The sequence below is a fragment of the Arachis duranensis genome, chromosome 7 (genome assembly GCF_000817695.3).
Source record: "Arachis duranensis cultivar V14167 chromosome 7, aradu.V14167.gnm2.J7QH, whole genome shotgun sequence".
In the NCBI taxonomy this organism is placed as follows: Eukaryota; Viridiplantae; Streptophyta; class Magnoliopsida; order Fabales; family Fabaceae; genus Arachis; species Arachis duranensis.
This window is the reverse complement of record NC_029778.3, coordinates 41,697,354-41,723,712: the sequence shown is the minus strand read 5'-3', so window position 1 is coordinate 41,723,712 and position 26,359 is coordinate 41,697,354. Positions and strand designations below refer to the sequence as shown.

General features: G+C 32.9%; 1 protein-coding gene and 1 long non-coding RNA gene across 2 annotated transcripts; one reads left to right on the top strand and one right to left on the bottom strand.

The window, feature by feature from the left end:
• On the top strand, positions 1 to 24,574 carry LOC107458786 (protein FORGETTER 1-like). The gene is made up of 33 exons (XM_016076992.3): positions 1 to 568; positions 1,605 to 1,670; positions 1,824 to 1,997; positions 2,081 to 2,211; positions 2,659 to 2,735; positions 3,283 to 3,464; positions 3,617 to 3,700; positions 8,371 to 8,503; positions 9,012 to 9,072; positions 9,157 to 9,238; positions 11,297 to 11,428; positions 11,531 to 11,674; positions 11,790 to 11,886; positions 11,978 to 12,109; positions 13,156 to 13,212; positions 13,677 to 13,750; positions 13,854 to 14,055; positions 14,164 to 14,207; positions 15,310 to 15,407; positions 15,487 to 15,622; positions 17,410 to 17,516; positions 18,736 to 18,831; positions 18,916 to 19,003; positions 19,095 to 19,203; positions 19,375 to 19,486; positions 19,669 to 19,792; positions 19,887 to 19,964; positions 20,041 to 20,159; positions 20,563 to 20,616; positions 20,692 to 20,794; positions 22,389 to 22,517; positions 22,858 to 22,969; positions 24,056 to 24,574. Exons 1-33 carry the CDS (start codon positions 164 to 166, stop codon positions 24,085 to 24,087), a joined length of 3,774 nt encoding a protein of 1,257 aa, XP_015932478.1. The 5' UTR covers positions 1 to 163; the 3' UTR covers positions 24,088 to 24,574.
• Positions 22,511 to 23,915, bottom strand: LOC110274101 (uncharacterized). Its single transcript, XR_008001431.1, has 3 exons — positions 23,880 to 23,915; positions 23,587 to 23,786; positions 22,511 to 23,504 (listed from the first exon to the last, which is right to left on the bottom strand). It is a non-coding gene; the product is annotated as an uncharacterized LOC110274101 (long non-coding RNA).
• Positions 24,575 to 26,359: the final 1,785 nt, after the last annotated feature.

Genomic DNA, 26,359 nt, shown 5'->3' with positions numbered 1-26,359 from the left:
TCGAGTAAGTTTCCGCCAAGTCACAAACCCATACATTTTGGCGCGCTTTCTTTCTTCTTTGTTCATCTATTAACCACCCTCTTCGTTTCCTCTATTTCCTCCCACCACTTACTCATTCTCCCCCTCTCTCTCTCTCTCTCCCCGACTAACATAATCTCCCAAAATGACTATACCATCGGCACCGCCGCCCTTTGCCTTAACGGTGCTCTGCGCTGGCTGCAGCACGCCACTGACCACGTCGATGAACGTCGTGGAGTTCGTTTGCCCTGCTTGCCAAATGCCGCAGCGGTTGCCGCCGATGCCATTACCACCACTTCCACCACCATCAGTATCACCGCCACAATCGCAACCACCAGTACCGCCGGCTGGAGCGGCTGCGAAGAAGCGGAAACACGCCACGGAGACTAGCAAGCTACGCAAGAAGCAGAACGGCGGCTCTGGTTCAAGTAAGGTTGAGGTTCCATGCAGATGCTGCAAAGAGGTTTTTTCCGTTCCAGCTAGTCTCACGAAGTTCGCTTGCCCTAAGTGTGGTGTTGAGAACCCCGTCGAGACCGAAGAAATCAATGAGGTGTATTTTATTTTTATTTCGAAAGCTTCTGTTTATTATTATAAAATCTCATTTTAAATAAAAAAGGAAAGAAGCTAGTTTGATTGATTTGACGTTGATTTAACAGGCGATGGATCTTCTTAATTTTTTTAACAATGGAAGGAAGTGTGATTTTTAATTTTTTAATATATTTTTTAATTTTTTATTAGTTTCAGTCAAAATTAAAAATAAAAGTTTTATTTTATTTTTTTATCTGTTAAAAAAAATTAAAAAGTTTCATTTTATCGAAAAAAAAGAGTAAAAAGCGATTTTTCATGTATTGTTTTAAATTAAATATTTCACCAGAAAACAAAATATTATCACCATTTATGGAACATCGTGTATAATAATTTTTTGTATTTTTATATTATTTTTTATAATAATTTCTTCCTCCTAAATTTCTAGTTGAAAAATCACGTTTTGTATTTTTAATATGGGGGTAGAAGGTGGTGTTTTTAAATAAGGGGGAAATTTTATATGGATATCACAAATCTAATGGTCAGATTTGTGGTGTTTTAATTTTTTTTTTGATGATAACCACAAAGCTGAAAGTCAGATTTGTGGTTTAAATTTTTTTTTAAAAAAATACAAATTTGAGTCAGATTTAGATTTTTCTACTCCCCAAATCTGATGGTCTATCTGTTACTCAAAATTAAAAAAAAATTAATCCATATTCAAGAAAAACACACCAATGATCCATGATGATGAATTACACACAATTTTTTTTCATATAAAAAGAATTAGCCGAAAAATCAACCCTACTTTTTGTCCAAGCGTTTTGTTAGAAAATTTTCCTTTTCTAAATAAGCATGCTTTTGTGGATGTGGTTTTTAGAATGGTTGTGACTTTATCTTGAATTTATTTGAGTGACGTTAATATTTGTTGAGTTGATGAGTCTAGCAGTCTAGCACAGAAAGGGATATAGAGGAGACAAAAAAAACTCTGCTCAATGTCATCTATTGGAAACAGGGAATTTTTTTTATCTCAATATTTTAAATCAACATTAAACTAATAACAGCTAGCGGTTGAGGTTGAACGTGAGGAAGATGAAGGCGGAACAGCAGGAGAAACATTTACAGATTATGTGAGTTAAAGATCCTCTCCATTGAACACCGGTGTTTCTTTATCATTTATATTTTTTTATGTTAACCAAATTAGCAAATAGATATTAACTATCCATTTCAAGCCTTGGAAACACAATTGGCTGCTCAAACTTTTCACGTTTCTCATTATTCAGCGGCCAGCAAAAGTATCTATGGGACCTCCGCACCCAGATCCTGTTGTTGAGACTTCTTCCTTGTCTGCAGTGCAGTCACCTGAACCTACTTATGATCCAATACTTAAAGATTATTTGGAAAGTTCAAAGGCTTTGTCATGCCTGCAGATAGAGACATTGGTCTATGCTTGTCAGGTTTGTCGTTTTTTCTTTGACATTTATTGATAACAAATAATGATGGTTTGGCTTCTTGTCTATGATGCTCTTTTCCTCAACAGAGGCATCTTCTACACCTTCCAGACGGCACAAGGGCAGGATTTTTTATTGGGGATGGAGCTGGTGTTGGTAAGGGCCGCTCAGTTGCTGGGCTTATTTGGGAGAACTGGCAGCAAGGACGGGAAAAGGCGTTGTAAGTTCAGATTGCTCTCTGAACATACAGTCATGCATCTATATTGAAATTAGCTAGTCTCTCGATCCTGAAATATAAGCAACTTTTTGTCAAAAAGTTTGTCCACCAATGCTTGTCATTTGATTAGTTTAAGGATGTTTTAATATCTCTTTTCCCCTAGTTATACCATTTTCATTAATTATATGTGCAATAAGTATTTAATAAAGGGTGAGAGCATCTTTTACATATGTTTAATTTAGTTACTCCAAACACTTCAAATGTTTTTGAAGTTAGTGATTTCTTAATATGCATGTTTTTGTCAAAAGTGACTTATATTTGTAGTTAAGGGAGTATAATTCACGATTTTGATGCTTGCTTATATATGCTTGTAACCTTTTTTTTCCGTAGTATGAACTTGCATACTGGGATATTTTTAAATCGCCCCTTTATGTTTCCATGATCATGTAGATGGATTTCTGTTGGTTCAGACTTGAAGTTTGATGCCAGAAGAGACTTGGATGATATGGGTGCAACTTGTGTTAAAGGTATATTATTTAGCTAAAGTTCTATTACATGCTAGCTTTTATGGTGTAGATATAACTAATGTCAGCATAGATGGTTCTTATAAGAGACTGACAGATGGGGATAGGAATCCTCCAAAACCCAAAATGCAGATAACTAAAGGAGAAGAGAAAATCCCAACTAGTGATATATTTCAAATTAGGAACTCCACAAAGATTTATTTATCTCCTGATTGTTGACGTAGATCTGAAACAGTAGTTATGCTTTTTATCGAACAAAAATCATATGTTAAAAGGATTATCTGGTTCTGATTAGATTGCCTTGGGTAATCATAAAATAATGTAGGTCTTGGGTACACTTTTGATATGAATTATAGAGCCTCACCTTGTATTTTGCTTGCTGACTCTCAAGCTACATTTATTTTCTTGAAATTCCTTTTAGACGTTTATAGCATTATATTTATTTATTTATTAAGGTTTCGTTACAAACAGGGTGTTATTGTTTAATCACTATTTAAAAAGTTATTATGCAATATACATTTAACTGTCTTCCTTTTTTCGCTGGACCTAGTGCATGCTTTGAACAAACTGCCTTATTCTAAGCTTTCTTCGAAGTCTGTTGGAGTCAAGGATGGGGTTGTTTTCTCAACTTACAGTAGCCTCATAGCATCCTCTGATAAGGGTCAATCTCGTCTCAAACAACTTGTGCAGTGGTGTGGGCCAAAGTTTGATGGTCTTATAATATTCGATGAGGTTGGAAGTAATTGAATTATTTTCTTCCAAGTGAAAACTGTCAATTTTGTTGTTCGATTTCATATGATATTTGGTAGTGATGAGTATTTCTTGTAGTATTTTTTGTGTTTGGTGTAACTTTCTGTTGCTAAGAATGATCTGTTTAATTATAGTGTCACAAAGCGAAAAACTTGATGCCGGAAGCTAAAGGTGGTATGCAGCCAACACAAACTGGCAAAGCAGTGCTTGATATACAGGTTTTTGCTTTATGCTCTAATAATGCTTGGATTAGTACGGCAATTTCTGATATCGTGTTTTATATTATTGTGACTAGTAATTCTACAGTGAGCCACAAAAGTATATATATATTTCAGGGGAAAGAAGGTTAACCTAACTGAAAATTCCACAATTCATAAACTAGGAGCTGCCTGATAATTGATAAAGAAAGATAATATAAATCATAGTATTTCATGTATACACTGACATATTTTTTTGCATAAGCCCATAGTGATGAAGATAAGACCTATACAAATTATTGTAGTCGTTAGAAAACCTAAATTTATTTTTGTATACTTCTTTTTCTTGTTTTTTGATTTGTAAACCTCATCCTTGTTTCATTTTCTGCTTGCCTCTCTACATCTCTTTACCTTTTCAATGCATGGTAAGCAATCTCGTTCTATAATTTATGGAACCTAGAGATATTTATGTTTTTATGATTCTTCTGCACCGGGTAGCCCTTTCTCTTTTGGTAATCTATTAGTAATATATTAAAAGAAAGCTAAAGATAGTTTCTAGATTTCTTGTTAGTCTTCTAGGTTTATACTATTATACCACTCCAGCTTATGTGGCTAATTCATACAACTTGAGCACAATTCTTCTATCCTTGCATTATGTCATAGGATTTTTATTGTATTTTTATCTTCTCATAATAACCTATCTTTATATAATATTAGAAGATTTTTTTTAACCTTAACTTTACATATTCTCTTACCCTTTATTTTTATGTAGGTTATACTATTGTTTTCAATGTTAATATTAATTCTTTTTAATAGGTATAAATGTATTTAAAATTTAATTCATTCTCTTCTCTTCTTATACTCATTACTCATTTTTATGTTTACTATATAAATCAATATTCATTTCATACATTTTCTTTATCTCCTCTCACATAATTTCATACCTTTCTCTTTCTCCTTCTCTCTCTCCATTCTTACTAATTTTTTGCACAATTGAAATTTGGTTGATGACTATAGTTTTTATTTTTTAATTTGCTAAATGTATGTATTACATAATTGTGTAATTGTATTCATGAGTTATGTAGTGTCTTTGTTGCCTATATATAACTTCTTTTTCCTTAATTGAATATCGTTTTTAATTATCAAAACATTAATAATATTTACTAGATAAATCAAGGGTGATGCTAGGTAGCCAAAAAATAATTACTTATGTTCGTTATTACTTATCCTCCTTATCACCTACTATTTTGCTACATGTTTGGAGTCATTAATGTCTTTCCAAAATTAATTTCAGTTTCTTCCAAATCAAATCCCTAACATCTCTCAATCATATTATTATCCATTAAAATGCAATAATTCTTTACAAAAAATATGAAAATTAAATTAAAAAGTTTTAACAACTTCTACTATACAACTTATATTTTACATATAAACTATTAAAATATAAAAAATAAAATATAAACAAAAATTAAAAAAAAAATTTTTAAAAATAATTATTAACTTGTCATATTAAAATCAATAAATAAGTAAACATATGAATATTAAATAAAAATATTAAAATAATTAAAATCATAGTCTATTAGTGTACATATGAGATAATTTGAAAAATACAATAAGAGCGTATAGTTTAAAATTTGTTAATATTAATTATACAAATTTATTAATTATAAACATTATAGGTATGAAATTATAAATATTATGAATACAAATTATGGATGTTATTAACATGAAATTATGGATGCTATATGTATGAATTTATAGATGTTATGTGTAAATTTATCAATTGAATAAATTAATTTAAGAATTTGATATTTTTTTAAAATCAATTATGATAAAATTTAAAAAACATCTGTGTTAACTTTATATTTACATATGCAATAACTAAAAATTGATATGTGTATGGATATAATATCTAATAAACATGAATTTAATTTTTAGATGTTAGTTGCATGTAATTATGGATGTTATTTATATGTACGTATGAATATTATGTGTATGAACTTAGTTAGTATACAATATAATTATAAATGCACATAAAAGCACAAAAAAAAATTAAATCAGTTTATTACCATACCTTATCAAAGCTAGTGTGATTTTTCATATTCTCGAGAATTTGTTGACTAACAACATTTTCGTCGGGTGAGTTTGTTTGTTCAAATTTTTCATCAGCACCTTCTACTATAGGTACCGTATTAAGGTCGAATTCAAATGTCATACTATTTGCAACGATAAACGCGACTTCTTGTAAAATTTTTTGACTTATACACTATTGTGCTTGCAATGGTATTAGAGTCATCATTTTTGAATGATCATAATTAAATTAATAGAAGGTATATATTACAAAGAATCAACTGCAAGTAAATTCTTTAACGGAAACAAAGAATTAATGATTTTTTCGTATTTTCATTGATTGATATTAAATGCCTTAAAGGAAACAAAGAATCAAGTTTAATTAACTCAATAATGTATATTATCATTACCGTCCATTATTATTAATATTATTATTATTATTATTATTATTATTATTATTATTAAATATAAAAATTAAATTATAAAAGGAATATTAAGTATTGATTATAAGAATGACTAAGGAATATGATATTATAATTAATATCATTAATAAGTAGAATTGATAAGAATATGATAAGTGGAATGATAAGAGAGTGAGATAAAAAATAAAACTGTTATTAAGTGATATAAATGAAGTAAATTATAGAAACTTAGCTAATTATGGCTGAAAATTTTGTTACCAAACTTTTTCCATAAATCAACATTCACTTTATACATTTTCTTTATCTCCTCTAACATAATTTCATACCTCTTTCTCTTTCTCCCCTTTCCATACTTGCGAATTTTTCGCACAACTAAAATTTGGTTAATGATCATAGTTTTTTTTTAAAATTTGCTAAACGTATGTATTAGGTGATTGTGTGATTGTATTCATTAGTTTTTCTATTTCTAATTGCATTCATAAGTTATATATTGTTTTTGTTGCCTATAGATTAGATGAATAAATTTCAATTGAATGTTATTATTACTTATAGTTTGATTTATGTATAATTTTATTTTTTATAATCTTAAATTTTGAATTAATTTTTTATTTTAAATTGTCATTTATCATCAATTGTTATAAAATTTAAATTAATTTTTATATTCTACTAAACAAAATTTTAAATTTCTAATCATTTAAATTTAATTCATATTATTATTCAATTGAATTACAAAGTAATGGCTAAGCACAATTATTATCTATATTTAACTGTATATTTTTCTTTGTATTTCTTTTTTGTTGAATAATAATATTATTAAATCATATATAAATTGGCAAATTAATAAATGTATTGTACAATATTTTTTATAAATTAACTTCTAAGTTTAATATTAATTTACATATGATCTAATATATTCCTAAGCAGTATATATAGCATTTTAAATTTATACTATATAATATAATTAATTTAGCTCAAATGCGCGGGTCTTATCTAGTTTACTTTATTTTGTTTATTTAATTTTTATTATGCAGCTTGTGGGGAGTGTTAGATGCTAGAGTATTTCATGTTGTGTCACATTATACGTAATGTTGGTATGTTGTGTATAAGGCTAGGCTTGTTGGGGTTTTCCCATACTTAAACATGGCCTTGGTTATTGTCTTGCGCAAAAATTATGAAAACTAGTGGCTTAACCGTTTTTTTATTGTTGAATTTATAATTAAAGTTAAGTAAACATAATTTTGAGAAATTTATATTAGTAATTATTCAATTACTATTCATCAATAAAAATATGCACATTACAAAATAATTTCAATTCAATTGGTTATAGGTTGGATGATAGTTTTTTCATGAATGAGGTAAGACTTATAAGAAGGGATGTGTGTTTGCGTTTGTACTAGGATGAGAAGGGAGGAGATTTTTTGTAAAACTGCCAAAAGGAGAACATGGAGGATGTTAGGTGAAGCGTTAGATATGCTGGTTGACATAGTAGTGTGCAGAACGGTAGTTTGAGGATTAAAAAGTGACCAAAAGGCAGTTTATTTTGCCTCAAGCCCTTTGTTAGTAGCAAAATAGATAGATATTTTGGTCCCGTAGAGTAGGGCTTAACATATTAGTCTGTCAAAAACAATTAGCCCATATTTTTGTCTATAAAAGTTGAAATGTGTTGCAAGAATTTTGTTATGAAACTAGAAGTGATGACTGAAACTACCAACTAGAAGAGCTATCCTGTTATGGCATGATTGTCTTAGAAAGGTGACATGTATGCATTTCATGTTCTAGACTTCTAGGTACTTAGGTGTTATAATCAAAATATTGTGGGGATTATATTTAGCAAAATGTTATTATCGTTTTTGCTAGTAAAAACAAGTAGGGTTATAGGGTCAAAGTCTTGTATAATAATTATTTCTCTTTCTTGTTTGTACAAAGAAGTAGTAATATGAGGTTTATGTAAAATTTGCTAGTAATGTATGAAGTGTTCTGTGTGTCTTTTCATAATCAAAGTGATTTTTAAACATTTCCTACTCACTTGAATTTATAAAAAAGCTCTTCCACAGTCTTGGTTCATCTCTGTTTCTCTGTCTTCAATGTCTGTTGCTGTGTTTCTCTGTCTTCAATGTTGTAAAATTTTCATTTTGTAATGATGAGAGATGAATTGCTATATTTTCTACTAAGCTTTCGTAATCTGATTTGATTTGATAGTCTCAACTACCCGAAGCTCGTGTTGTTTATTGTTCTGCCACTGGTGCATCTGAACCTCGCAACATGGCTTATATGGTTCGACTTGGCCTTTGGGGTGATGGAACTTCTTTCTGTGATTTCAAGGAATTTTTAGGTAGAGTTTATATCTTTTTTTTTTTTGAAATATCTATTATAGCTACTTCTTTATATACTCTCTGTCCTCCCTTTCATGGATATGTTTTAGTTTTACCCAGTCTCTTGTATTTATTAGCTGTTGTACTCTTTTCAGAAGGAAATTCTGTTGTCTAATCGTTCACGTAATCTTGGCCATTCTAACATACATTAAAGATTGCTTAGTTTGTATTTGTTGTATCATATAGCAAAACATATAATATTTTTATTTTTATTATTCCTAGACTATAAATATACTCATTCTCATGTGGAAATTTGTGCAAAATAGTGGTAATGGCTTCTCTTTGTATCCTTTTTTGTGCTAGATAATTTATTTATTTTTGGTTGTTTAAATTCCCATTGCTGCTTTGTTTGGAACAGCTTTGGAATTGCTTAGTTTCAATGTTTGTCTATGTACCTGTTTGATTAATTCATGTATGTTGGCTCAGACCCCCTAATCTTTTTATCATTCTCATGGTATATACATCCAGGTGCACTTGACAAAGGGGGTGTAGGAGCTCTAGAACTAGTTGCCATGGACATGAAAGCAAGGTTATATTATTTTCACATATGCACCCACTGCAGCCTTATGCACATGTATGCATGTAATATATATTCTTAATCTTTATATTTCAGGGGAATGTATTTATGTCGGACCCTTAGCTACAAGGGTGCTGACTTTGAAGTTATTGAAGCACCATTAGAGGATAAGATGATGGTATGAGTCACTGCATAAGCTGAACTATTATCTGCGACGATAGAGTAAGCTAGTAAGATAGCTTAAGAGAATAGAAACTAGAATAGAGACTGCTGTGCTTGCTAGGATTAGCTTGCTGCTAGCTCTCATAACAGATTACAGTTTCTTAGAAATCAATCTCTCTCTCTTTAATCGAATATGATATGTTGTTTATTTCTACTAGAAAATATCAATCTCATGCACTGTCCATATGTTTATCTGGACATTCACAGCTTGAAATGCCATATGTTTTCACTTTTCAGTATCTTGAACTTAAAATGTGATTTTTTTTTTAATTCTGCACATTTTGATTGGTGTTAGAATATAATTAGAATCAATTAGGATCAATTAGCATATCTGGATATTTATTATAGGATATTACGTCTTTATTATTACGATTCTCTTAGCACTTATAAATAATTAAATATCCTTCTATATTGTATCGTTCTAGACAAGTTGAATAGAAAACTTGAATACACTCAATAATATACAAATCTTTTTCCCTGTTTAGTCTCTTGTTTCTACCATGGTATCCTCTTTGAAGAGGATAGGTTGTTTTCCTTGCGGTGAAATCACCGTGGTTTTTGCACTTTTTTTTCGATGTTATTATTCTTTCCCGTTTGTCACTCTTTTGATGCTCGTTCACCTCATCGACTAGCCTATTTTGAGTACCACTGTCATCCGCTGCTTACCTATTCTCATGAAGAAATCATATAGTTTTTGCTCTCTTTCGGCAGTTCCGTCTGCGTTCTCTTGTGGCAATTTCGTTTGCGTTCTCTCATGTTTGTGTCCTCTCGTAGCAGTTTCGTCTGCGTTCTCTCGTGGCAGTTCTGTTTGTGTTCTCTCGTGGCAGTTTCGTCTGCGTTTTTCTCGTGGCAATTCCATCTACGTTTCGTCTGCGTTCTCTGGTGGCAGTTCCGTCTGGGTTTCGTCAGTGTTTTCTTGTGATAGTTTCGTCTGCGTTTCTTTCCCTGGGTTTCGTCAGTGTTTTCTTGTGGCAGTTTCGTTTGCGTTTCTTTCCCGCAGTTCCGTCTGGACGCTTCGTTCCGACAAGCGGCAGTTCTGTCTGCACTTCCTAGTTCCTTCAGACAACGGCAGTTCTATCTGCGCTTCCTTTTGGCAGTTCCGTCTGCACTTCCTGGTTCCTTCAGACAGCGGCAGTTCCATCTGCGCTTCGTTCCAACAAGCGGCAGTTCCGTCTGCACTTCCTAGTTCCTTCAGACAGCGGCAGTTCTATCTGCGCTTCTTTTCGGCAGTTCCGTCTGCACTTCCTAGTTCCTTCAGACAGCGCAGTTCCATCTGCGCTTCCTTTTGGCAGTTCCGTCTGCACCCACGGCAGTTCCATCTACGCTAACTTCCGACAGCGACAGTTTCATCTGCGCTTTCTGTCTGCATCTGTTCTATTAGTTTATGCATTTTTTTTATTTCATTATTTTAAATATGTTTCAAACTCAAGTTGTCAACTTGAGTTTGAGGGGGGATGTTAGAATATAATTAGGATCAATTAGGATCAATTAGCAGATCTGGATATTTATTATAGGATATTACGTCTTTATTATTACGATTCTCTTAGCACCTATAAATACCCTTCTATATTGTATCATTCTAGACAAGTTGAATAGAAAACTTGAATACATTCAATAATATACAAATCCTTTCTCCAGTTTAGTCTCTTATTTCTAATAACTGGTGGGCTCTACATTCTGTTTTGTATGGTTCTTTTCTAAGTAGGAGTTCTCGTCCTCCTCTTCTGTTAATCTCGCACCAGTTATAGGACCTTTATTCTTCCAAAAATGTGGAATTGAGAAACGATGTATTTTTCATTGAACCTTTAGACATAAGTTGTGAATTTTACATCTCTGTGGTAGAAGAGAAGAACTGCCTTGTATACATAATAAAGAATTAAAGATATATGGGCATCAGTCATCACCTGCACATTATTTAAAAAGTAGTTCTATTTATTATGGTTTAGTTTCACAATTATTTTCTGATTTGAATATTGTCAGCTGATTATGTAATTGATCTTATCAAATTTCTTAGGACATATATGAAAAAGCTGCAAAATTTTGGTTGGAACTGCGTGTGGATTTACTGTCTACAACTTCCAATGCCTTTTTAAATGTGAAATTTGATTCACGTACACTGTGGAGATTATACTGGTCATGCCACCAGGTAAGGATTGGTGCTTAATGACAATCTCAGTTTTGATATCTCATTGATGCTAATATTTTGTTTGTTTTGTTTTATTTGTCACATTTCAATGCAATGCTGCAGCGTTTCTTTAGACACATGTGTTTGTCCGCTAAAGTACCTGCTACTGTGAGACTAGTGAAGCAAGCATTGATGGAAGATAAGTGTGTAGTTATAGGACTGCAGAGTACTGGGGAAGCCAGGACTGAAGGAGCTGTGGCAAAATACGTGGGTATTTGGATTCTGTTGCCGCTCCATGTAAACCAGTTTTTCTCTGATGTCACTACTTGACATGATTTTTATTCTTCGTTTTTCTTTTTCTTTTTTTTTTTCTCCCTGATAGGGTTTTGAACTTGATGATTTCATTTCTGGGCCTGAAGGGTTGCTGGAAAAATTTGTAGATGACTGTTTTCCATTGCCAGAGAACCCCGAACTTCATGGTATATTTGGGCCTTGTTTTGCAAGTTCCATCTTGTACGTATAATATATTTTCCATTTATTTGATCAATTTTTTTTTCTGTTCTATTATAGAAAAGGATGCATTGCTTGATCTCGAGGGGATGGGGCACTCAACGAGTCCTTGTGTATCAGGAAAAGTAAAGGGCAGGAACATAGCTAAGGTGCATCCTTCTAGTAATATTGAAAGTTACGAAGAATCTGAAAGTGAGTGTCTCAAAGCAAATTTTAATGAATTGTGTTTCATTTCTATCCTTTTTCTTATTTTGTTTGTGCTGATTTTGGTATCAAGTCATTTCACATACTATTTTGTCATTATGTAAGTTGGTCATAGCCGTTTGGTGGGTGATAAAGGGTGCCAATTAGCAATCATAAAATAAAGTTTTCTTTTCTCAATAAAAGAAATAAATATCTATCTATTAATATAATTTATTCTTTGTTTTCTTGCCCATTTTAAGAATTTATTCCATGAATATTAATAATGTGCAGTAGTGGAGTATACAAATTAATACAAACAGAATTACATCATAAAGAAAGTGCTGTTGCCACTTAGGTTCAAGGGAATCTTTTTCCTTGGGTAGAACTAGGAAGCAGTTTATTTTTAAAACTCAAATTAGAACTCACCATGCACTAGTTTTTCTTATATACTTATGAGATTGTTACGAAATGCTAGTAAGTCACCCAAATTCTCACAAATGTCTAGGGATTCTGACGAATCTATTTCTATCTTTATTTGTTGTCAGACTAAGTTCTCTAGTTACTTTGAACTAACTTGGAAACCTAACATTTAGGTGCCACATTTTCTGTTATATGTAGTAATTCCTTTTAGTTTATTCTGCACCGCAATCGAAGACACTGATGTGTTTTCAATGCAACTGTGATTTATAATCGATTGACAACTCTGTATGATTTTGGATAAGCCTTCAAAAACTGTATGTTTGTGATAAAAAGCAGCTTCTAAAAGAAAAATAATTATCTTTTGATGCCTTTGCTTTTAATTAGAGAAGCTTATCCAAAAGCTACACAAATCTAGGTTGTACTGTTCTTTTATAACGAAGTATGAAGAGAATTACACACAAGATTGTCTTTAACAAAATAAAATTTTCCTAGTTTGGCTTCTTTTTGGTAATGATTAGATTTAAAAAAATTAAAGGATGCTAGGTGACTGAGAAGCTCCGTAGTGATGCATTTCTTCAGCACATTCTGACCTCACATGATCCTCCATCTTTGATTTTACCACTATATTGATGCAGCTGACACTGATCCTGAAATGGATGAATCTGATTATGAACCAGAAGGTGAAGAGAGTGGTATGTTTTCTGTCATTTTTAGATAGAATTTAATTTTGATGCACTATTAGTGTAAAGTAGTTTTACACGTGCATTCAGTCATATAACGCCACATTAGCACAAATAACTTCTTTTTACATTGACCATGTAAATCGTCATCCAAAAGAATGCATGATTGTGTAAAATGTTTTATACTATCTGTGCATCAAAATTAAACTCTATTATATAATGGATCTGTAATGTTTCTGTATTGTGCAATACTAGAATTAGTTTCACCTGTTTGGGTTACTTTCTGTAAATATTGTTTATATATAGTCTAAAAAATATAATAAAGTAAATTAAAGAACATTGTTTTATATATAGAAAAATCACTGTTTTGAGGAGTTCTTATGTAGATGCTGATGAATATCTTTAAGTTCTGGTAATATAATGACTGTAATATCTGTTGCATGGCCTCATTTGACTTGACTATTGGGTTGGTGTAGCTGCCTCTGCTCTTGAATCTAGTGACTCTGATTATGATGAGCTTCAGACATGTGAATTATGCAGCTTAGAGGAGGTATCGTTTGAATTTATTTATTTATTCATTCATTTTTCTAATGAAAAAGCTTTTTTGAATAATCTTAACTCTTGAGATGTTGGACTTGCAATTTTCATTGCAGGAAAGGCATAATTTGCTTTCATGCTCCGGCTGTGGTAAACTGGTCCATCAAGAATGCTTAAGTCCCCCAATTCACAATTTAACTCCAGAAAAATGGTTATGCACTGTGTGCAAAGGAAGAACAAATGACATCCAACCAGGTCCTGACTACCTAACTGAACTCAAGAAGAGGTTTGGCACATGTTTTAACGAATTCTGTAACTGTGGTTTTAATGGTATTTGTGTTGAACTATTTACAGGATCTACTGCAAGGCACATTAAACTAAAGCAACTATGACTATAATTGGAAAATAGATGGTTTATTTTGGCAGTGATTATTGTTCTGATCAATCCCTTGGATGATATTATTGATCAGGTGACGGGAATTTGTGTTTATTCATCTCGCATCACAATGATTTGCAGTTTACTGGAGCTTATATTCACTTTGCTATCACGTACATACTCCTTTTTACATCCTGGAGCATTTTAACATGATCTTCCATCATGTTACAATTATTTTCGCATATTTGGTTAAGTGGCATGAAATACATAACGTAGCACTCCCATCATCTTGAACAATTGCTTCTAAAATGCTTATATTATTTTCTAATGGCTCAAATGTATTTTTATATCAAATAAAAATGTTCAACCTTTTATACTAAAGGTTATATGCTTAGCAGATGGTTTACCAATCACCACAAAAATTAAAAAAAAAAAAAGATTTAATCTTGTAAAGGCTTTAGTTTGTCCTCTGACATGATTTATTATTTATTTTACCACATTACATTAAAATAGTAATAGAAATTTATTTTTAATTCTCACTTTTTTCTTCTGTTGCCTAAAACTCATAATCTCAACAAAGATGAATAAGAGCATGTTGACAGCAGAATACTGAGAAATATCCAAGTTATGATAAATTGGTACTTATGTCAAGATAATGAGTATTAGCTAGGTTAGGAGAAAGAGAACATACCATGTTTTGATGTTAGTGAAAAAAGCAAGGAGAATTCACATTGATCCTTGAAACAGATGCTGGACACTAATTTGATCCTGAAAAGGTTTGCAGCATTAGTTTGATCATTAAATGTTTACCTTACAACTTATTTGGCATGCTAGCCTCAATGATATAACTGCTAGGTCCTGTTTGATATCTCCCATAATGTTATAATATGCAATATTATTTGCAATTGTTGAGATTGACCACCAATTACTCTACAAAAGAGTTGCAAGATAGCAATTTGTCCAACAAAATCTTGTATCTTCAATTTCGTCATCTAACAATTTGTTTTTATCTTGTTTGTCCAAATATAATTTATAGAAACAATGATTTTGTATGGTCAATGCCTACTTGATCTAGAGGGGAGAAATTTTGAGTGATTAATTTATTAATTTACCTTATTTATAAAATCAGTATATTTGTGCCAAAAGTATCTTAACTATGATTCTCTACTGATCATTAAAATTACAATTTTGTGTAGTTAGGAGGCACTGAAAAAGTTGCTGAAATCACAGGAAGAAAAGGCAGGCTTGTGAGGGCCCCTTCGGGAAAGGGTGTAATTTACGAGCCTCGTAACAAGTGAGTTGTTTTTGGCTCCCATTCTATTTCAAACTACTTTTCTTCCCCACTGAATTATCTTGTCTTTTTTCCTCTACAGAAAAGATATCAGTATGGAGATGGTAAACATGCATGAAAAGAAGCTTTTTTTGGATGCTAAGAAGTTTGTAGCTATTATATCTGAAGCCGGATCTGCGGGTTTTTCATTGCATGCAGATAGAAGGGTTATTAATCAGGTATATCAACCTGTTTTGAATAATGAATAGAAGTTCTTCAATAGCTTTTGTAAGTTTAGCTTTATCAATCTACAATATTCCATATCTATGATATGTTTGCCTTTTTTGTGGAAATATTGATGGTTTCAGTGGCTAAGAAAAGGGGGGGTTGAATCTTAGCCCCCTTTTTGCTTGTTAACACTTGCTGGACTTAGAGGAAATTTTTTTGTTTTTAGCTCGTCCCTAGCCACGAGACATTTTCATTTTGTCTCGTCACTTGACACGAGACATTTTTGATTTTTCATCTGAACAGTAAAAACAGAATTGAGTAGGAAGAGAGGTAGAAGATTACACCCAGATATACATATCTGGTTCAGCTGCTAAGTGCAGTGCAGCCTACATCCAGTCTCCATCACAACAATGATGGAATTTCACTATAATCATTCAGATTACAAATTGTAAAGTGCTAACCCAACTTATAAGGAGATTTCCACAAAATCATGAAACACAACACAGATGTACAAAGGAACTCTAAGGACATCTATGGCTTTTTCTTTTAATTTTGCACTCTCTGCCTTTTTCTGTTCTATGGCTTTTTCATACAAACCTCACTGTTTGCCTTTTACCATGAGACTCAAGATATAACAAAATTAAACAGAAAATACTAAACATAATACATTGAAGGAGAAGAGAAAACTGTTAGCTCAGGTAGCTCTGAGACTTCTGTGCTTTGCACTCTCAAATTTTCTCCTTTAATCAAACCATGACTGTTCATCCCTTTTATAGAGAAGTGAAGCCTTCACAGTTGAAACACAAACCCGAGCTCAGCTTCATTTCCTTCAAAACACAACCGGTTCGGCCACAGAAAGAGAAGAGGTAACTCATGCAAAAACCAACATGCAAATACCTCTAGTCCTTCCTTAGTCATCACTCTTCATCAATCCGAGCGCTCCATCCTTGGCTTCCTCTCCAAGATGGATTTCTGGCCCGTGATGTTTCATGATGATGATGGCTTCATCTGCTCCAATCTCTGCCTCTTCCATCACTTCGCCACTCTAGCTACTTCCTGTGGTGGTTGAGCAGAATCAGAGACAAGCCATGCCTCCAAAGATCTTCCTTGTTGGCCGAATCTTCTTCCTTCTTTTTGAGTATGAAGGATCCGAGATTACCTCACCAAATCTTACCACATTTGGTGATGATCTCAGCCACAGCATACTTTTCTTTTTCTTTTTCGTGCCATCAACTCGATGGACAATCACACTTTCTCTCTCATTGTTCCAAGGTCTGCAATAACTCCATTTAATAAAATTTGAATTCCATCAAGGAATAAAAGTGATATCCGTTGGAGCATGCAACCATGATCAAGGGAATGGGTTTTATTTGATTAAATGAATAAAGCAATATTGTGTCCCATCTCCCCCTTTTTGTTTCGGACCAAACAAGTTGGTTATACACCAACAATGAATTTAGGCTTGCATGTTTAAGTCTGGCCCAAACCAATTCAGCTTCAATGATTTAGACCATTTGTATGAATGCTGAATAATTTTTAATCAAACTAGGCTTGTTGTAGATTTGATTTCGGCCCAACAAAAATCTGCACTACAAAATTATTAATTAAGCAAATATAAATTAAGATCAAATTAATAATTTTATAATTAATTGTTTTTAATAATGTTTGTTCATCATCTAATTAAATTAGAGTTTTCCAAACTCATCAAATATGTTTACTGTAATCGGGACTGAAATCTTTAAATCATATTTATTTATTTTTCTTTTTATGTTGTATGATCTTTCCCTCTTTGAAACAGAAAAGAAGGGTTCATATAACTTTAGAACTTCCTTGGAGTGCTGACAAAGCAATTCAGCAGTTTGGAAGAACTCATCGATCAAATCAAGCTTCAGCTCCAGAATACAGGTCAGTGTGCAGTTTTTGTTAAATTATCACTTTCCTGCTTACTATTTTGGTTTCATTGTTAACTGAACTAGAATATATTATTGTTAGAGTTCAAAATTTGCACTTGTTAACAAGAAGGTCAAGACTTTGGTTGATGTTATTTTTGTAGTTGAAAAAGTATTATGGAAGAATAAGCTTGCATTATGAGTTTATGTGATGGAGGATGCTTTCCATATGAGAACAAGTTTGTATATCAAGTATATATGTAGTGTATTATAGTACAAGGAAGTAGTGCTCGAGTTTGAAAGGCATTCTTCTTTATATGGACATAATAAATGTTATCATAGACCCTGTGACAAAATTAAAGAATCTTAGGTTTGTTCCTGACTCCACCATTGCTTCTGTCTTTAGATCAAGTGTCTAGTCATACGGTGAGTTTGGAAAGGTGAATGATGAATTGTCTTTATAAATATGGGGTTCTTAGTGACCAAACATGGTTGGCTGCCTCCCTTAGTATGGTTCTTTAAGAAATGAGAAACAAAATGTGAAAATCAAAGACCAATGGGGCTGTGAAAGAAAAACACTTGTAGTAGTCTGACCCTTCTACCATAACTTGAAACCTTGGAAATTTTGCATTAACTTTTCATTCTTGTCAGGTATCCATTTGGTATCTTGTACAAAGAAATAAAATAACAGTTATACTAAATGAGTATTGAAATTGACAAAATGACACCATTCAAAACCCAGTCCTTTTAAACTATCATGCTCGTTGGGGATTGCTTTGCTCCCAAAGCAACAACTGGCTATGTTAGGGACGTAGCAACCACTCAACACACATGCCTTAATTAATACAGGTCAAAACTGCCATAATAATATGAATGTCTTTATTTAGTAAATCCTTTACCCACTTGTTCCATCTGCAAGAAATCACGATGTTGTAAATCATATCATATTAATGCTAATCCTAAGATGTCATACTTGATACTCTGATATAATATGATTCTATCCTGATTTCTAGCACCCTTAATACCTTTTAATGCACATGACTCAAAATATCCACAGCTAAAGTAGAAGGAACCTAGGCAAGTTTTTGTTGCACGACAGACCACCTGTTGGCATATCACTAATAATATTAAAAGAATGTGACATCATACTTGATGAAGGAACTTTGTTCTTGTTGATACGCCTTTCTAGATGATGCACCTATTTAGCCAATCTCAATTGAGTAAATGCTCTGCAGGGTACTCTTTAGTAACCTTGGTGGTGAACGAAGGTTTGCATCTGTTGTTGCTAAAAGATTAGAATCTCTTGGTGCTTTGACTCAGGGGGATCGCAGGTAAGCTGGATTATCTACCTTTTTATAATGATTGCATGGACAAGTTGTAATTTCTTTGCCAATGTTATTTTTTATGCATGACAGGGCTGGACCTTCATTAAGTGCTTACAATTATGATAGTAGTTATGGAAAGAGGGCTCTAATGATTATGTACGAAGGAATATTGGAACAGGTTTTGTAATTTCTACGTTATGAAAATTATGTAGTTCTGTTATAAACTTATAATCAACTTGAAGTTTTATTTACTTATAAATGTGTTTTAGGATTCTCTTCCTGTTGTTCCTCCTGGATGTTTATCTGACAATCCTGTTACAATCAATGAATTTATTATGGAAGCAAAATCTGCTCTTCTATCTGTTGGAATAGTTAAAGGTACAATTATTAATTCATTCTTTCACTTCACCCAATATCAGATGGAGTAATGAAATAATAATCATCAACTTTTTAACTATATCTTAGGGTTGGTCATTGATTATTTAAGTTTATTTTGTGAGGCAATATTCAACTCTTCTCTCGGCCATATTTCTGGCTTCTTTTTTTTAGGATATGAGGAACATTCTGGAAGTTTATCTGGCTACATTAGTGATAATGATATGCAAGATGTTCGGCGATTCCTCAATCGGCTTCTAGGACTTCCTCCTGATATTCAGAATAGGTTTGTTGGTTAATCTTTTTAGTGACAATTATGTATTTAACAGACTAGAATATATGAAAATCTCTCATAGTAGATTCTCTCATTTTGTCTATCCCTTTCTATAACCATGTTATCAATATAAACATATGATTCTTGCACTTTAAGCATTAGATTCAGTTTGCTGATTACTACTCTGGCAACAGGCTTTTTGAATTATTTGCGAGCATATTTGATCATCTCATTCAGGATGCTCGCATTGAAGGTAACCTTGATACAGGCATTGTGGATATGAAGGCTAATGTTGTAGAACTACAAGGGACTCCAAAGGTTTTCCATTTGCACGAGAGTTTTTCTGCTATTACTTTGTTTATTGTTATTTTTATATTAATATAGTGTGGAGAGAATTTTCATTGTTGTGCAGACAGTTTATATTGATCCAGTGACGGGGGCTTCAACGGTTCTGTTCACTTTCATCTTGGATAGGGGGACCACATGGCAGGTGCCATTGTTTTCCATGTCATCCAAAATAATTAGTATTTATTCTTACATTTGCTGACTTGTTATTTATGTGTCAGCTGGCAACCTCCATGCTGAATGAGAAGCAGAAGGGTGGGCTTGGATCAGTCAATGATGGTTTCTACGAGTCTAAGAGGGAGTGGTTAGGAAGGCGTCATTTCATTTTAGCATTTGAAAGGTATAATAACAATTTTAAGTGTTTGTTATATGCTTCTCGTAGTTTGAATTTTATTATAGTTTCAGAATTCCAATCATCATGTTAGGTCAACATGTCATATTTAAAATCTTAAGCTTGTTTTACAGTCACTCATAGAAATACAAATAATGATGTGCTACTTTAGTTCCATATCAGATATATATGGCCTAAATAACCTTTGCAACTCATTGACCAATTCTGCCCCGAGGTAGCATTGGGTGTGGAGTCATGCTTAAGAAGTTTATGGATTTTTGTGTTATACTGTCTTCTGGTGTTTTCCAAAGGTTTCTTGAGATGTACGATACATACTGACAGAGGCTTTCCTTATTCATTTACTGATGGCATTATTTATTATTATTAATTTTTTTTTCTCATTGCATTCCAGTTCTGTTTCGAATATGTATAAGATAGTTCGCCCTACTGTTGGAGAATCCTTTCGGTATGTATTAGATAGTTTGTAATACTTGCTGAGCCTGAGTCTGTAATGCTTATGCATTTTCTCCTCCATTTACAGGGACATGCATCTGTCAGAATTAAAAAGGAAATATAAAAAAGTTTCATGTTTAAAGAATGCTCAAAAAGGATGGGAAGTGGAATATAATGTTTCATCTAAACAGGTATTCATCCTCATTAAAATATTAAAATCTCATGGGTTGAGAGAACGACAAGTTCTGCTTTCTATGTTGAAACTGATCCAGATCTGCTTTGATACTCGTTTTAAATTTGAGTTGTAGACTGTGTTTAGTTGTAACCAAGATCATCTATATTATTTATAAAGGATATTATAATTGCAATATTTGATCCCTCAAGTACTTGTCTAGTCAATATTGTTTATTTTGCGATCTTCAGTCAAATACCTGTTAATAAATAAATTTTATTAATAAGAAACAAATCATCCAAAGATACGGATAACAAAAGTTCCACTTTAAAGAAGACAATAATTGACAAAAGAACGACTATCCAGGGGGTAAAGCTTTTTTCGGCACTCATGTCTAAGATCTCTCCAAGACTTGTTTTGCTCTTTTTTTCCCTTTTTCATTGTGTCTTTTGTTTTTGTTTGTATGTTTTGCTTTGTTTTGTTTTGTTTTTGTATTTGTTTTCGTTTTGAAAATTTGTGTTAGTACTATAATATGGGGTCCAATGGCCACATATGGGACCTGAGTCTGACATTGAAAGTAGGAGACTTGGCTAGGTTTTATAAGGACTGGCTCTCCAATCACGATAGTTAGCTATATGGTCATGTTTTATTTTGTTTTTGTATTTAGGATAAAGTACTATTTTGGTCCTTAACGTTTCAAACGTCATATTTCTGTCTGAAAAAGTTTCAAACAGGTTTAATGTAGTCCTACCGTTAAATTTGACACTAATAGTCAATAGAGTGAGTGACGTGAACGTTAATAACGTTATTAGTTAGGTCATATCTTCTTTCATGTATTATAAAAACATAACCAAATCTTCTTATAAGTTATAACACTTCTTTTCCTCAATTTCTTTTTTGTACAAAACTTCAAATCCTAATAATAAATTGTCAACGCACTTCAAAATCAAAGGAAAAACTTTTATATTAATGATTGTTGGTGTATTGACTTTATTTAATACTGAAATCGAATGTTGTTGGCTCTTCAATATGCGAATTGTTTGTGTCAAATTTAATGGTGAGACAATATTTAACTCGTTCAAAACTTTTTTGGGACTGAAATAGGACATTTAAAAGTTTTTGGAACTGAAATATGATGTTTGAAATGTTTGAGACCAAATTAGGATTCGATCCAAACGAAGGGGACTAAAATGATATTTTATCCATGTATTTATTTTTGTTTTGATATTTTTTTACTACTATAATATAGGGTCCAATGGCCACATATGGGACCTGAGCCTGACATTGACAGTACGAGACTTGGCTAGGTTTTATAAGGACTGGCTCTCCAATCACAATAGTTAGTTATATGGTCATGTTCTCTAAGGTTCTTATCAATTGGTACCTTCTATATCTTTAGAACAAGTGCAGAAAGATGATGAAGTAGTGTTTAAAACCAGGAAAATAATAGGAAATAGTAGAAGGGAACAATAATGATATATCCCTGCCCATGCATGGAGAATTCACAACCCTATTTTAGTACCCATAAACGTTGTAACATAGCATGAGGAACTATGTAATATTTGTAGAATCCAAGCTAATGTGATTTGTTGGTTCCTATCCTTTGTTGGCAGTGCATGCACGGTCCCAAATGTAAGCTTGGCAACTTCTGTACTGTTGGCCGAAGTCGGCAGGAAGTAAATATCTTGGGTGGTGCCATTCTTCCTCTTTGGCGAGCTATTGAGAAGGCCCTTTCTAATCAGGTATTTAACCAGTATGTAATAAATCTCTTTGGTTCAATGATTAAATAGGCCCTTTCTAAGCTGGTAAGTAAATGGTGAGCTTTGCAGTATGGAAATAGTAGCCAATGGCATTTAGCATAGAAACTTTTCAACTGTGAACAAGTTCCTTCTTCCACCACAAGAGTTTGATCATGTGAGGCAGTGGTTTTTGAATCTATGGAGAGCATTGCTAAAATTTTTTTCTTGATGTTACATGTAACTGCTATGATGCCTTTTTGGACTCTACATCAGAATTTACATCTCTAAATCTACATATGCTTATGTAAAAGAAATACTCATCTACAGATTTAAATCTGTACAGTTGCGCCGAAACCATAGGAGGCTACGTGTTGTTCGCATTGAGACTTCTGCTGATAACCAGCATATAGTTGGCGTTCTTGTTCCTAATGCAGCTGTTAAATCCGTCCTTCAAGGTTTCTCATTCTATCTCCCCTATCCTTAAATGCACACATTCAAAGCTGTGAACATGGATCCCATATATATGCTTGCATAATGAATGATAAAAATTGAATATATGTGCATTTCTGACTGTTATATTAGCATTCATGTTTCTCTGTGTGCTAGAGTTTTGAACATACTGTGTAGTGTTTGACTGTTTGGAACATAGATCACTTAAAATGCATAAAGAAAAATGTGGCTTATGTTGCTTGTTTTTATATGATTTTAATTTCTTTGAAGAGTTTCCAATCAACTATTTCTATTTTATATCACTACCCTTAAAACAGTAAGGAAGTTTACAATATGGAAGGGTGCAATGTGGGGATTTATAAATAACGTATAAAAGGGCTAACTGTAGTATAGTATAGTGCCAATACCAAAGGAAAGTACGTGTGCATGAAATCAATACGGTGGAATTCAATGACGTATACTATAATAGAAAATGATGAACGAAGAATGAGATGTGAGAATATCTGAATGAGACATGATGAGCCCTTTTCCCCCAAGTACCTGCAAGAGGAAGGGGAAGAGTTCGGAGAGGGAGAATCAGGATAACAGAATCGTAGAGAGGGAATAGAAGAAATTTAGTTACCACAAAGCTAACGGACAAAGTCCCTTAGCCAGCTATTAGTAGCCCTCTCCCTTTTGCTCTTTCTCAGTCCCTGGATTAGCGGATTGCTTGCCAGCTGTCCATTTGAGCTGATCAACATTTCTTCATGCACTGATGGCAGTAGCTCATTCTCCTCATACCCTAATTCCTCACTGTCCCTAGTTCTCCTCGCACAATATGATCTACAGAGTGAATGATTCATAAAAATATTTGATTCTTGAAACATGCCAATGACAACTTGAAAAAAAAAAGCATATAAAAGTAGGAAGATATACCTCTTTCATTATTCACTAAATAATAAAACTTCGATAGTTATAATGGCATTACACTCAGAATGTTATAATTTTCATTTTCCAATCATTTTTTGTGTTGGAATGTCTTCTTGTTGGCCGCAAGCTATTCTGTTAGCATGTTGATCTCATAATTTTGTTATTTTGTTAATGATTTGTAGGTTTGGAATGGGTTCCAGCTGATGATAATTGACCCGTGACACTAGACAGGTCACTTTGTTTTTTGGTGAAGTGGCAAAAAGATGCTGCCTTCTCATGTTGCTTGTCCCTAGTTATTTTTTGGAAAAAGGTTAAACCTGGTTGTTGAATACTTTTGGAGGGAAACAGACTCATCCTCAGTGTCATGCAATATAGTTGGCATGATTTTGTTACCCATTTTTTGGTATATAATTTGATGTATAGTGTTGAGGGTGATGCTGATCACTAACTAAAACATAATAGTTGACTAAGTTCAGGGTTCAATATGAACAAGGTTGTATTATATCCCACACACTATTATCAAAAGCATGGATAAAGTAAATATACCCGTTTTGAAACGTCACATGTCTGGAGAAACCAACGATGATTCATAAGTCATAGCCTGCATGACATTATAAAATGCCCCATAAGCAAAAGCCTGCAATCAGCATGACATTATATCTTGGGATAAGTATTTTTTTCGTCCCTAAGATTTGAGGTGAAAATCAAAATCGTTTTCAACCTTTTTTTGTTATTAAAATCATCCTCAACATTACAAAATGATATAAAATCGTCATTTGTTACTTTAATTATATTTTTTTGACCAAATTACCCTTTATTATTAATAAAAATAATATTAAAAAAAAATCAAAACCCTTTCTCTTTTCAAATTCAACACAACTTCATCTTTTTCACCATGATCATCAATCCAGCTCGTTCTTCCCCTCTCCGCTGGCAACGTCACGGACCTCCGCGAGCCCAGAAAACACCGTGACCCTCTTCTTCGCGGTACCCTCGTGCCACAACACTTTCCTTCCCTGCCTCAGCCCACTACTGCAACCCTTTTTCTTTTCTTCTTCCTCTCCTCTTTTCTTTTCTCCTCTGTCCACTGACCCATGGTTGAACCACCACCAGCGACTACCTCAGCTGCCTCTAGTAGCTGCTGTCCTCACCACCGCCGCTGCAACATCCATCTCTCCCTTGATTTCTTTTTGCTTTGTTCTTTATTACAGGTTCATGAACTAACCTACTTTCAGTTCCTCTAGTTTTCGTTTAATTTAACTTAGGTTTAATTAGAATTTTAGTTTAATTTTTAATCAGTTCTAGTTGCTCGGTTAGTTTAGTTAGGTTAGATTTTTCTGTTAATGGATACTAGGTTATTAGGATAGGTTAGTTTAGGCTTGTTAATAGTAATAGGATTGTATGTGTTTGGATTTTTGAGTTGTTGGTGATTTTGCCATTGAATTGTATGTGTTTGCCTTATGAAGATTTTGTTATTCAAATTGTTGAGGATTGTGTTAAATATGTGGGTACGTACTTGAATATATGGTTGTTGTGGATTAAAACTGGTTCCATTGACAGATTGCTGCTAGAATTGTTGAAACCTGTGGTTGGGTTTGGTTGTCGGTAGAGAGGGGAAGAGCGAGCTGGATTGATGATGATGGTGAAAAAGATAAAACTGCGTTGAATTTGAGAAGAAGAGAAGAAGAAAGAAGAGTGAGAAGAGGAAGGGGAAGAGGGGTGGGTGTCCTCCAGTGGTGGTAATTGCCGCGACGAAAGTGAGAAGAAGAGGGTGATGGTGAAGAGTAGAAGGAAGGGGATTGGGGGAGAAGTGAGAGGAGAGACCGAAGAGATGCTGGGGAGTGGGTGGGGTGAGATTTTTCTTTTTTTTTAATATTATTTTTATTAATAATGAAGGGTAATTTGGTCAAAAAATATAATTGAAGTAGAAAAGAACGATTTTATAACGTTTTGTAATGTTGGGGATGATTTTAATAACAAAAAAAGGTTGGAGACGATTTTGATTTTCACCTCAGACCTTAGGGACGAAAAAAAATACCTATCCCTTATATCTTATACGCTGAAGTTTGATTAGTATGCCAACTACTCAAACAAACTCGGAGTTGCCTTTAGAAAAAAATTCACTCACCTTCCTTGAGAGATGTTAGAATAAAACTCTCTTTTTTTTTATTTGTAAAATATACATTCCTCTGCTTTATAGCTTTTAAAAAATCTTCTCTTTAATTCATTTTAAATTCTGTGTTAACTAATGTTAATTTTATTCATTTTTCAAAAAAAATAAATTTTTTTACAAAAATATTTTTTAACAAAAATTTTATTTTTTTATCATTAAATTTTGCTTACCAAAATATCTTTTAATAAATTATTTTTTTATTGATTAAATTAAATTTTTACCAAAATATTTTTTATAAAATTTAATAATTAAAATATATTTTTTTAAGATACCTTTCAATAATTTTTAATTATTAAATTATGATTTTAGCAAA

Bases quoted from the DNA above. Each gene is read 5' to 3' on its own strand.
- LOC107458786 (XM_016076992.3), top strand. From the start codon at position 164: ATGACTATACCATCGGCACCGCCGCCCTTTGCCTTAACGGTGCTCTGC. The intron at 3,701-8,370 runs GTTTTTGCTTTA...TTGATTTGATAG, and splicing joins AAGCAGTGCTTGATATACAG to TCTCAACTACCCGAAGCTCG. The intron at 11,429-11,530 runs GTAAGGATTGGT...GCAATGCTGCAG, and splicing joins TATACTGGTCATGCCACCAG to CGTTTCTTTAGACACATGTG.